The 13,813-nt window shown below is 30.7% G+C and overlaps 1 protein-coding gene across 16 annotated transcripts in view; it reads right to left on the bottom strand.

The window, feature by feature from the left end:
- mub (poly(rC)-binding protein mub) overlaps positions 1-13,813 on the bottom strand; it is a 298,074-nt gene that overhangs the window by 3,616 nt on the left and 280,645 nt on the right. For 11 of the 16 annotated variants that reach the window (XM_067791280.1, XM_067791278.1, XM_067791283.1 and 8 more), the window contains one exon: positions 2,728-10,793. The exons of the other annotated variants lie outside the window; for them this stretch is intronic. In XM_067791280.1, coding sequence (XP_067647381.1) covers positions 10,340-10,793 — 454 coding nt within the window. In that variant the 3' untranslated portion in view covers positions 2,728-10,339. Of the gene's footprint in view, positions 1-2,727; positions 10,794-13,813 lie in introns of those variants that run through there. 16 annotated transcript variants of the gene reach the window in all.

The raw sequence follows: 13,813 nt of genomic DNA, 5'->3' as shown, positions 1-13,813 counted from the left end.
GATGTGAGACTCCTACGTTTAATGGTTTGAATTTTTCGGATAACGAATTTAGTCAGATTTTGAACAGGAGCGGCAGGTATTACAATTCCTCATAACCAAGATTTTTAAGCATCGGTATGGCAATACCACGTCCGGGCCTACTGCTTTAGATGGTTAAGCAGTTTCAATGGCTACTCTAACTTCTGTGGCGCTGATGGTAATAGGAGATAAGCTGTACTTATGCTTATGTGAGAATATGTTAACCAGTCTTATCGTAAAGTACAGACTGTTGATATTTTCACGCACCAAGTTCTCAAGATCTGATACGGTCTTGCGAATAAGTAGCTTCCTCATTTTGCTGTAACTGCGATTTATGATAATAATTAAACCATATCTTTAAAATATTTCACTAACCAGTTGAGAATTACAAGTGCACACATTAAAATCCGAAACACTAAGCGCAACTGACTTGATTTTTGACTCCATTAAGCATTCATTTAAAGCAAGAATGTAATATATAAATGTGTTTTGGCTGGAAGTTTAAATTCAATTAGCGCTTTAATATAGAAAAACTTTACTAATCATTTCATTAGCGCTCTGTGTGAATCATTTTATTTATGCGAATATTGAAAATTACTCGTGAATTATGGCAAAAAAGCTGATTCTGCGCTAAAATACATAAATATTACTATGCAGAAATTTAACTAAAGGATTAGAGGAATTTCATGGTCGGATAAGTAACTATTGGTGAAAAAGGAATCTTTGGTAAAGCAAAAAGTTGTTATATACAAATAGCTAATGATTTACTATAATATAATACTAAAAAAATAAAAGTCTTAAGAATTTTAGTTTCTTTTTTTTTAATTTTTATTTGTATTTTTGCCATGTATAGTATGTATGTAGTATGTAATAATGCATTTTGCATTTTTTATTGATACGTTAAAGTAATTTGCATGTAATAAAGTGTAGATATATATATTTAACCCTACATTCCCAAAAATTTAATAAAAAGTTTTATAAAGTTTTGTGAAATTCAATTTCTATAGAAATTTTCAAAACAAAGTGCTTTATAAATAAATTTTATTTTATTTTTAAGAATTTGGGTATAAATATGTATGTATACGTGTAATTATGTTTTCTTTTCGATTACAAATTCGTAGTAGTAAATATGTATATGTATATTATGTTTAAATTTGTATGTACTACAAAATTACAAGTTGAGTAATATGTACTAAGTAAATTCTGTAAATATTAGCCGCTGCTGGTAGTTTGTAGTTTTTTTCTTTAATTTTCTAGTTGAACGTATGAATTACAAAATTTTTAACTTTATTAAATATTTTATTACATTTAATGTATTTTTTCTTTTTCATTTTAGAAAATCTGCGACGTTTTAACCATTTTTGTGTGCTAAACTCCACCAAATACTTTGCGCTTGTGTGTCACGCTAAATATTGTTTTTACTTATTTTTAAGAAATATATAAACTATTTTTAACATATTTCAAAGATAGAAAAAAATAAAAATAAAATAATAATTTTTGTTGCGACTTGCCGCTTAAATAAATGAGTTAAAATAAGCTCGCAACGCTTCGTAAAATAATAAAAACAAAATACTATTTAGAAAAACGTTTAACGAATTTTAAATGAATTTTAAAATCTCATTTTTCTATGCAAACTAGAGTTTATAAAGTACGCAAATTTTTGTCTCTTATTTAAAGTTTTGCAATGTAATGATTACTTTGGGAATTCAATTACATACCAAATATTTGTTTGTTTTATATGTCTTGAATCAACTACGATTTTTTAAACTTTTGTTTTGTAGTATATTGCTGGCTACTTGTAGATTAATCCACAATTAGATATAAAGTTCCATCATTAACCCTTCGAGGCAATAATTTGAATTTATGGGTACACAAATGACCCAGCACTTAAATTGCTCTATATCTCTTGAACCAAGCAAGATTTTGGAATTTGTAGATCAATCCACAATTTGACTCATTGTTTTATCGATAACGGTTGAATTTCTACGTGCGATTTATCGGTTGCTTGATCAGTGCTGACTACTAACTGCTTTTTGTGTATAACTCTCGAACAAAGCTAAATTCAAAAGTTTTTTTTCTACATTCATATAGCTACCTGATGTAGATTGGTCCACAATTTGATTCAAGGTTCTATAACTAACGGTTTACGCGCTAAGTGCATTAATCGGTTTTTCGATTATTTCTGTGCCTTTCGTGTATATCTCTTGAACCAAGCTAAATGACACAGTTTTTATTTTTTGCAATATATAGGTAATATTTGTAGATTAATCCACAATTATGTATAAAGTTCCGTCATTAACCCTTCAATGCGAAAATGAGAATTTATCGGTACGCTAATGACCCATCGTCTAAATTGCTGTATATCTCTTGAACCAAACAAGATTTTCTAAACTTTCTTTTTGTGTTATATATCTCCCCATTCTTAAATTAAAAATCAATTCGATTCAAGGTTCTATCATAAAGGATTGAAGAGATGGACAGTATTAATCGAAAAATCGATTAATGCATTTAGCGCCTAAACCGTTAGTGATAGAACCTTGAATCAAATGGTGGCTTAATCTACAAGTCAGCAGCTGAATGCTGCAACAAAAAAAAAAAATGTTGATATTGTGCTTGGTTCAAGAGATATACACAATAATCGGTTTAGTCGGCAGTAGTTGTCAACAAACCGATTACTGTGTATATCTCTTGAACCAAAGGAAATGTCAAAGTGTTTCTTTCTGCAATATATAGGTGGTCACCTGTAGATCAAACCACATTTAGGTATAAAGTTCCATCATTCCACAATTTGACTCATTGTTTTCTCGTTAACGGTTCAATTTCCACGTGCGATTTATTGGTTGATTCATCACTGCTGACTACTGACTGCTTTTTGCGTATAACTCTCGAACAAAGCTAAACTCAAAAGTTTTTTTCTACATTCATATAGATACCTAATATAGATTGGTCCACAATTTTATTCAAGGTTCTATCACTAACGGTTTAGGCGCTAAGTGCATTAATCGGGATTTCGATTATTTCTGTTCATTTCGTGTATAACTCTTGAACCAAGACAAATGACACAGTTTTTATTTTTGCAATATATAGGTAATATTTGTAGATTAATCCACAATTAGATAGAAAGTTCCGTCATTAACCCTTCAAGGCAAAAATGAGCCATCGTCTAAATTGCTGTATATCTCTTGAACCAAGCAAGATTTTCTAAACTTTCTCTTTGTTTTATATATATCTCCCCTCTTTTAAATTAAAAATCAATTCGATTCAAGGTTCTATCGTAAAGGGTTCAAGAGATGGACAGTATTAATCGAAAAATCGATTAATGCACTCAGCGTCTAAACTGTTATTGAAAGAACCTTGAATCAAACGGTGGCTTAATCTACAAGTCAGCAGCTGAATGCTGCAACAAAAAAATGTTGATATTGTGCTTGGTTCAAGAGATATACACAATAACCGGTTTAGTCGGCAGTAGTTGTCAACAAACCGATTACTGTGTATATCTCTTAAACCAAAGCAAATGGCAGTGTTTCTTTCTGCATTATATAAATTATTATGTAAAGTTCCATCATTAACCCTTCAAGGCAGAAATTTTAATTTATCGGCACTCGAATGATTCAGCACCTAAATTGCTCTATATCTCTCGAACCAGGCAAGATTTTAGAAATTCTTGTCCTGCATTATATAGCCACCTACATGTAGATCAATCCACAATTTGACTCATTGTTTTATCGTTAACGGTTCAATTTCTACGTGCGATTTAACGGTTGATTGATCAGTGTTTACTGCTAACTGCTTTTTGTGTATAACCCTCAACAAACAAAGCTAAATTCAAAAGTTTGTTTGTCTACATTTATATAGCTACCTAATGTAGATTGGTCCACACTTTGATTCAATGTTCTATCACTAACGGTTTAGGCGCTAAGTGCATTAATCGGTTTTTCAATTATTTCTGTGCCTTTCGTGTATATTTCTTGAATCAAGCCAAATGACACAGTTTTTTTTTTGCAATATATAGGCACTACTTGTAGATTAATTCACATTTTGATATACAGTTCCATCATTAACCCTTCAAGGCGAAAATCAGAATTTATCGGTACGCTAATGACCCAGCGTCTAAATTGCTCTATATCACTTGAACTAAAAAAGATTTGCTAAAATTTCTTGTTTTATATATCTCCCCACTTTTAAATTAAAAATCAATTCGATTCAAGATTCTATCATAAATGATTTAAGAGATGGACACTATTAATCGAAAAAGCGATTAATGCACTTAGCGCCTAAACCGTTAGTGATAGAGCCTTGAATCAAATTGTGGCTTAATCTACAAGTCAGCAGCTGAATGCTGCAACAAAAAAAATTTGATATTGTGCTTGGTTCCAGAGATATACACAATAATCGGTTTAGTCGGCCGTAGTCGTCAACAAACCGCTTACTGTGGTGTATATCTCTTGAACCAAAGCAAATGGCAAAGTGTTTCATTCTGCAATGTATAGGTGGTCACCTGTAGATTAAACCACATTTAGGTATAAAGTTCCATCATTAACTCTTCAAGGCAAACATTTTAATTTATCGGCACGCAAATGATCCAGTACCTAAATTGCTCTATATCTCTCGAACCAGGCAAGATTTTCGAAATTCCTGTCCTGCGGTTCAATTTATACGTGCGATTTATTGGTTGATCAATCAGTGCTCCCTACTGATTTTTGTGTATAACTCTCAAACAAAGCTAAATTTAAACGTATTTTTGTTCTTCATCATACGGCTACCTAATGTAGATTGGTCCACAATTTGATTCAAGGCTCTAACACTTTTAAATTACTAGTTAATTACTTTTAATTGAATTCCTTAAGTAAACATTACGAGCGAGCGCTGCTAATTGTTAAATGAAATCGAAGCCAAATAAACATTCCTAAAATCTTTACTCAGCCAATTCATAAAGGCTTCACTGTTTTCAAAAATCGATTTTTGAAATTGCGCCAAATTTCACGCCGATTAGGTGATTGTCAATACTAACAAAAGCAATATTTGTCGTAATGTATTGGTAATGCAAACAATGACTTTCAGTAGTTTTTGGCGATACTAACCACCATTATAGCGCTGATTGGTTAATGCCTCTTACGCTAGCTTGTTTCATCATATTTTATGTTTAAACCTAATTCTAAGTTTTTGACTACATTTGAAATTAATTTTCAAAATTTCCAATTAAAGCCCCTTTGCCAATTAATTACACAAGATATACATATATTATTATTTTTTTTTTATAATTTGGAATTTTCTACGATTTATGCTTACAATAATAATATGGGGAAAAAGGGATCTTGCAAAAAATATTCAATTATAGAGGGTTAACTTACTTATCTTAAATATGAATCATTAATTAAATTTCTTTTTTTTAAACAAATTTTTATTGTAAATTTTTGTTTTTTGTTGCAACTAATGCAATATTTTGTTTCAAACTACGAGTTTTAAACTTTTTTACTGATCTATTTCTTAAAAAAAAAATTTTACTCGCAATTTTTTTGAAACATTACTATTGATTGCAATCTTACCGATTTTTCGCAATTTGTTTACTTATGCTACCTCAATAATATTTTTAAAATTTTATCAAATTCTGTTATTTGCTTAAATTTGTATGTCTTCAAATACATATTAGGTATAGTAGGGAGAGGAAATGGGAATATGTAGTATAATATGGATTTATTTTTGCTATTTTTTTTAATATTACTTGTATATTTATTTAAAGATACTTGTAGTTTCTTTATTGATCTAGCGCATATTATTTAAATTTCTGTTCTTTTTTGATAAGTAAATGAAAATAAGTATATTTTGAAGTTAGAAGTGGTATCTGTATGCATTTCAGCGCAATCAAAATGAAGCTTTCTTAGAAACAGGCAGTATCCCTGAAGATGGTAGTAATAGTACCGAAACGCGTGGCAGAAAAAGGAAACTTTTGTTATCGCTACTAATTAACCGATCGTAAAGCTCCTTAAGAATACGCAAGGCATACTTGACTTGATCTTGGCGCAAAAAAAACTCCAACAAAATTGTTATTCAATTTAAATTTAGTGGAGACCAGTTACGAGTTAACATTTCTGTTGGATATTTACACAGTATCTTATGTGTTTGGCAACTCAAAATGGACTGACCGTTATAGATCTTGGGTCGTAATACCACGTAATACCCACCTTTATAATTGAATCCGTAATTTGCCACTGAAAATACTTTTTATTATGGAAAAAATTTTACGTACAACCCTTTGAAACACAACAGTGATTTAAAAATTGCATAGAAAAATTATTTGAAAAATCGAAAGGGTCAAAATGTAAATAAACTTTGAAGTTGTTTACCACGTTATTTTTAGAAGTATAAATTATGTAGCTACTTTAAAAATAACTGCATAAAAATTAAAAAAAAAAAAGCAACACAATTGTTTACACCTTTTTTAGTTTTAGTTCAGAAAGTTGTAATTGAAGTCCAGCAAGTTACATTAGAAATTCAGAATCTTCCATTTCAGTACAGGAAATTACAATTGAAGTTCAGAAATTTTAAATGAAGTTAAGAAATTTACAATTGAAATTCAGAAAATTGCAATTTAAGTTCAGAAAATAATAATTGAATTTCAGAATTTTGAATTGAACTTCAGAATTTCCAATTTAAGTTCAGAAAATTACAATTGAAGTTCAGAAAATTATAATTGAAGTTCAATTAAATATTGCGAACTTCAATTGTAGTTTTCTGAACTTCAATTGAAAACTTTGCACTTCAATTGCAACTTTCTGAACTAAACCTAAAAAAGGTGTAGTTTGCTCTTTTTTTTTGATAACATGGATGAAAATCTTTACTTCAGCTTTCCATAAATTTAAAAAAGAAAGAATAAAACATTTTTCATTACAATAATATTTGTTTAACACATATAACTTACAGCTAACGGTAGCAAACTGGATGATAATTAATTAAATTGTATATATGTATATATTTTTTTTGATATAAGAATATAAATTGATAACATTTTTGCGCTTAATAACTAAAGTTTATGTTGAACAGTTAAGAAAATATGAATTAGTTCATGTGCGGGTAAGTGCATTAGTATTGTAGGAAATGATCGGATTGATAAAAAATTCGTTAAAAACCTTTTTTAAATTTGGAACACCTTAATGCGTATGGAACGTTCCATGCTAGCTGATGCTACCGAATAATTTTGCATCACCGATTTCAATGAAAAATTTATCGAACTCAATTTGAAAAACTGCTCTGATTTTCTCATATCGCCCTATATCGGCTGCGGTTTTAATAACGTCCTATTAATTTACTTTAAAAACGCACTTGTTGTCTCAGAATTCGGTTGAGGAACGCGCTATCTCAAATTTTGTTTCAAACACGCCCTATCTGGACTTGAACTCAATACATTTAGACATAAGCTGATGCGTTTAAGGTAAAATTTCTGAGATAAGGCGTTTTTAAAACATATTCTTAAATAGGGAGTATTTGAAAAAATAATCTCAAATAGAGCGTTTTCGAACTTGCAGCCGATATACTTAAGGTTATTATCAACTCAGCAGTCGAAATAGCAGCAGCCTGCCACAGATAAATTTAATGAAATAAATGATTTCAATTCTAGGCAAATCGAACGTTGTGTAACCAAAATTGATTCGAAATTTTTCGTGAGAATCGGAACAGATCTGAAAATATTTGAAAAACCTGGGCTTTGTTTTATAATGCAGTTTATTTATGTAGATTTAATTTCGACACAAATAAAATATTCTACAAAATATTTAAAAATGTCGAAAACAAGTGGCAACTTTTATAAAATTATTGAAAAATATAAAAATTTTCAAATCCACCGTCAAGCCTTTTCAACTTTAAAATACGAAACAAATTTTACAATCAATAATTTTTTAAATGAATTTTTGAAAAGCTCATCAACAAATACGAACTTTGAAAAAGATCTAAGTCAAATAAGATCGTCGAACCCTTCTCCGAAGGGTTCAAAATTATGCAAAAATTGCAATGCAATTGGCAATGCAAAAACCAGCGGTACGATGATTTGACATGGAACGACCCACAGATAGACTAGGTTGTAGCTTTTTTAACAAAATAAAATGTTTAACTAGTTTACAGTTTACAGCTTATAAAAACTTAATGCGATGAAGTGTATAATATGAAAATCCCAAAAATAACTTTTTAATTTTTTCGCCCGAAATATTTGACGCTATGATTTGAGAATTCATTGTTCCTGTCCTCCGGACACATTTTTAGCTTAGATTTTACTTGTTCTTTTCTTAGACAATTTAGGAAAGGAATATCACTAAATTTTTCTTCTTCTCGCACTCCTACTCCAACTTTCGCTCCCACTCTCACTACGGTTCCCACTTTAACTCTCACTCCCACTCATATATGAAATCTCGATAATACATTTTTCATACCTTCCAATTTTTCCTAAAAGGGGGCGTGGTACCGCCAACTTTACCAATTTTTTTTTAAACAATTCTTGAAGCATAACGAACGAGACAAACAAAACATCAAAATCGGTCAACCCGTTTTTCTCTTCGCTTGGAATTATTTTACTCGATGACTTCTTTTGGGCAAACCTTGTTCGTTTTTAATATGGAACTTATGACGGCCGCAGTTGTGTGGTGGTAGCGTGCTTCGCTTACCACACCGAAAATCCAGAGTTCGAACCCCCACGATGCAAATTGAAACAGAAGCGCGGCCTTAAATCTCTTCGAAGTTTATCGCGCCTTGTATATATTTTTCTTCATTTTACACTATAATTATTCGCCTAGGTTAAACAAAGCTAAATATTAAAATTCGTATAGAAAAAAAATCGAAAGATAGCAAAAAGTCTCTCCTCCAAATTTATTTATTTTCAGTTAAGAATAACATATTTAATAAAAAATAGTTTTTTTTAGAAAAAAGTACACAAGGTGAAGGTCAAATCATTAGTATTCTAAAAGCTAAAATTTTTATTTTTGATTATCATTGCTGCCTCTACCTCTCATGTAAACTCAATTAAAATTGTTTCTTTTTTATAAAAAGTTGCATCTCCCACATTCAGGAGCTTCACGTCCCAAAGTTTCAAATAGCTCTCACTTACAACTTTCACCAAAGCTTTCATAATTTTGAAATTTCGTTCTTTTTCTTTGAACTTTTTACCTTTTATAAGCTGCATAATTCACAAACTAGCGGAACCGAAAAAATATGAGGCATGCTAGTACTATTTCTTATTTTATTTTGTACACAGTTAACCAAAATTGAAACTCTTATAATGAATTTGATGGCAATATGTGGCGTGTCTGTTCTTGTTACTGTAAAGTAAACATTTGAATGCATTTTATATCAGGCTGTCGCTATTGGTCTGCAAAATTTCTTATCTTTTTTTTTGCAGGTTTTCTTCGTTCACTTCATTCTGCACCAAACAATTTTTTTTTAGCCACTTCCTTTTTATAAAAGCTTAACGTTTTCTATGAAAGCGATTAAAAGATAATTAAAAGCTAAACAATAAAAATGAATTGACAGTAAAAAGTGTTACAAATTGTTATTTAAATAAAATGTTTACTGCAATGCTACCGTTGCAAACTATTTCTAAATTGATTTTTATTTTCTAGCATTTTTTTTTCATAATTCTAACGTCTATAATTTCCATCAATCAAAATACTTGCCGTGAGTAGTACGTGTACTAAAATTTGCAAACTGTTTCAAAATATTCGAAGAAAAAAAAATTTCGCATATTTTTATAAACCTACTAATACTACTTTATAATGTCAAATAAGTGCCATTAAATTTTCTAGCGCCCTATAACCCTTCCGCTCGAATTATTCCCTTTTACAAATACGAACGTTTTATTCATATATGTACCATTACTGAAAATCTTAAACATTACGTTTGCATAAGCTTTCATCTCTTTTATTCAATAATTCTCTATCTTTCCAGTATAAAAACTTTTTACTTTCCAGAGCTTTCAGTGCTTTTTTGATATTTTCAAAAATCTTCCACTATTAATTATCAAACGCTTTCATTATTCTTTATCAAAGATGTTCATATTTTCTGCTTTTATAAAAGCTTACAAACTGCACTATTAAGCGCTTTCATTACTCTTCTTCAAATTAATTTTGCTTAATATTTTTAAAAACGTATACTCTCGAAAACTTTACACTTACATATAAAAAAATCTTCAGCTACAACCTTCCAAAAGCTTTCACTCTTTTCAAATTTCAACCGCTTTTTTCTCTCTTATAAAAAAAAAAAACCGAAAAAAAACCAAACGAAACAACGTTTACAATCTCACTGCATTGCTTTTAGGCTCCTCCTCTCCCACTTACTCCCTTTAATAGGGATTAAACTTATTACGTGGTTTGTCGCTATCGGTATTGCCATCGTTTTGATTACGTGCACGATTCGAGCCAAAGCTTTTGGAACGATGTACACCAATGCTCTGTAATGGTACAGCATTGAGCGTAGCTAAGCCACCCAATAGATCGGTTAGACCGCCAAGTGCTGATAAGCTGGTAAGTGCGTTTAAACCGCCCGCTTTTGTTAATAATTGTACTAACGGCATAGCTGAGGCTAACGAGCTAACGGCTGTGGAATTGGAAAAAGGATTGGAAAATGGATTGTTGGATGATGAATTGTTGTTGCTATTGTTCGAATTTAAGTTTAAATTGTTTAAACTATTGTTGCTGCTATGATTGCTGTTATTTTGATTCATGCCGCCGCCATTGGAGCCACCATTTGCGCCATCACCATTCTCATTTTCCTGTACATTCTTCTGCAGTTCAACGCTGGAAAAGGGATAAAGAGAGAGAGAAAGAGAAAAAAGGAAAATAGGATATTGTTTGTATGTGGTGATGAGATAAGGTTGTTGTTTTTGGTGATGACTGTACTATTTTTTTATGGTGATTTTGTGGAATTGAGTTGGTTTATTAAATTTTTTTTTTTTTTAATTTTTAAAAAATTTGGAAATTGATGAGCTTTTGCGATTGGGGTTAAGGAGGGAATTTGCTGGATTTATTGTAAGGAGGATTCTTTTTATTTTTTATTTAATTAATTTTTTTTGCGGTTTGGCGTTCAAAATGGTACAAGTGTGTTTGATGCTGGTCGGTTTTCGTTTATTTGACTGGATCTGAATGAGTTGGAAGCAGGTTAGAAAGCAGTTAAAGGTTGCCAAAAATAAACAGAGAAAATTCGGTCAACTACCGAATTTTGACGTCATCGAATTTTCGAAGTTTTTCGAAAACGTTTTTGACATTGGTTTGCATAATTCCATTTACAAAATAGAAGTTTTTTCCTTAAAATATTGAAAATAAAAAAAGACAAATTTTAGTGTCAAAATTTTAAACAAATTGCCGTAGCTATTTTTCTGTTCGCTGCTGTACATCAAGTTGAAAATTTTAAAGTATGAAACAATAGCTGTCTCAAATAGTAACTGGCATTACCCTAAATCTCAAAAAATTTTAATACAACTTCCGATTTTTTTCTTCCGCTCAATGTGTCGAAGGTACATTTTTGGAAAGGTTTTGAAACCAAACTATTCTGGAATGATATTTTTTGATTGAATCTTGAATATCGAAAATTCTCACTTGTGTTCGAGAAGAAATCGTAAGCCAATGCAGCGATTAAATTTAATGTCGCGAAGATAGCGAGCTTTACGAGTATTTCGGAGTTCGAGAATCTAGCGCGATGCCGAGTTCCAGATATCTTGAGTCACAAAATTCTTGCTTGTGTTCGAGAAGAAATTGTATGCTCTATTATGCCTACTACCGGCTTCCCCAATTCAATACCAATTGATCTGTATACTCAGCTATTAATCTTTTGGAGAAACGATAAGCAAGCTGAGCTGATTCGAACGTTCTAGGAATCAAATAAATCGGTCTACTGGCAGTTTTGTTGATATCAGAACGTGCTTGTATAAGAGAGTACCGCACTCATATCCAGAGAAGGAAAAATCATATTTGGTTAAAATACGGAAACTTTTTGCCACAAAATGTTTGCTCTTACAAATTTACACGATAGATGTCGCTGTTTAAATATATATATATATATATTTAAAATATATTTTTATAATCCGATTTTACGCAAACTGAAAACATATCTATATGTATAGATATTTCTTCCAAAAAGGAAAATAAAAGATGCATGTTTTATCGAAAACCCGGTTCGATATATGACTCTGGAATGAATATATCTCAAGAAAGATTCTAAGAGAACGTTAAATTTATATAGTATAGAATCAAGCGCTCATGCTCATATAGGCGCTGGTATAGCCGTAGCAAATTTGTTATAAAACTCATTAGTTAATATCATTGGTAATGCAATTACTTTAAAAGCAAATACGGAATTTTTGCTGGTATGAAAGTTTTGTTTTAAAAAGCAATAATCAAAAGACTTTTTTAATTACAAAAAAAAATACAAAAAAACAGAATATTCACACCTTCATTTGCATTCGAACAAGCTTGCAATAGGAATTTTAAATTACGATGGATGCTATTATTTTCTTAAACATTTGGTGGGTGGAGGTTGGTTGATGGATTAGGTACGGTCGCATAGGGAATTGAAGCCACTGGCATTAAGGGAGCATGGATTGAATGATATTGGCGTGTTTATTTTTGGAGTGTTTGATAATTTTGCTAACTCCATGGCACGCCAATGTACTGCGCATATTGAAGAGAACATGAATCGATTGATTTCTTTTGTCATTTACGAATGTCGCAGCTGCTACTACAATGAAATTGTGGGCCACGGTACGATGATGGATGATAGTTACAATTTTTAATAATACTAGCTACAAACTAACATTACACATATGTACTATACACAATTATGGTAAATGACAGGTATGTATGTTACTTGCATATATATGTCTATATAAGCATATTTTTCTATCTAAAGTATTTTTTTTTGACATGAAATTTATTACTAAGTAATATTGCATACAACTTTTTGCTTAGAAAAAGAGGTTAACTGGGTGAGAATGAAGTGGAGTTTGGGCATTGAATATTTGATTAGTGTCGAGAGTTGGAGTGAACATTTCTATTTTTTAATATGCATTAAAAATTTACTAATATTTTGAAATTTTTTAATAGGTAGTAGAAGGATATGTAAAATGGACGTTTATTGGAGTATGAGCGTGGAATTTTAGTAGGGTTAGAGTGTTTGCAGTATTTGATGGACTGCTGATATTGACGGTAAAATCGTTTTTTTGAGTTTGACGCTGGATTTAAGTTCTGCTGTGCTAAATGAGTTGGTTATTGATTTTAGTTTAACTTTTATTTCTTTTGGGCTGTGTTACAATTATTGGGAGTTTTGTTTGCAAAATGCTTGAATGAGTAAAAAAAAAAATTACGTGAGCTTTTAATAATTTTTTTAATTGTAAAATATACGGAATAGGTGCTAATAAAACGTGACAATTTATTATTAATTTATTTATTTTTTCTCGAAAATATTACACAGAAATTAGTGAATATTAATTGGGTGCTTAAAAAACTTAATCGTGGAAAGAAATCAACTAAAGTAAAAAATGGGATATCTTTCACTCTCACTTTTTTATGTGGATTCAGTTGGAATAATGGGTGCAGGGAAAAAATGGCTGGTTAGAAATTTATATAATATATATAAAATTGTAATTATTTTGTAACATTTCTCTTAGCGGAAATACTGGTTAATAGCTAATTATATTGTTTTTTGTTCCTAGTTATTTACTAAATAATTTGAGTAAAAATATAGTTAACTTTTTTGTAGAGCTTTACACTACAATTTCAGTAATTTTCAAGTTCATATTTGTTATTAGATATTTAATGGGTAA

The sequence above is a fragment of the Eurosta solidaginis genome, chromosome 5, assembly GCF_040869045.1.
Source record: "Eurosta solidaginis isolate ZX-2024a chromosome 5, ASM4086904v1, whole genome shotgun sequence".
NCBI classification, from domain to species: domain Eukaryota; kingdom Metazoa; phylum Arthropoda; class Insecta; order Diptera; family Tephritidae; genus Eurosta; species Eurosta solidaginis.
This window is presented reverse-complemented; position numbering and strand designations above follow the sequence as displayed.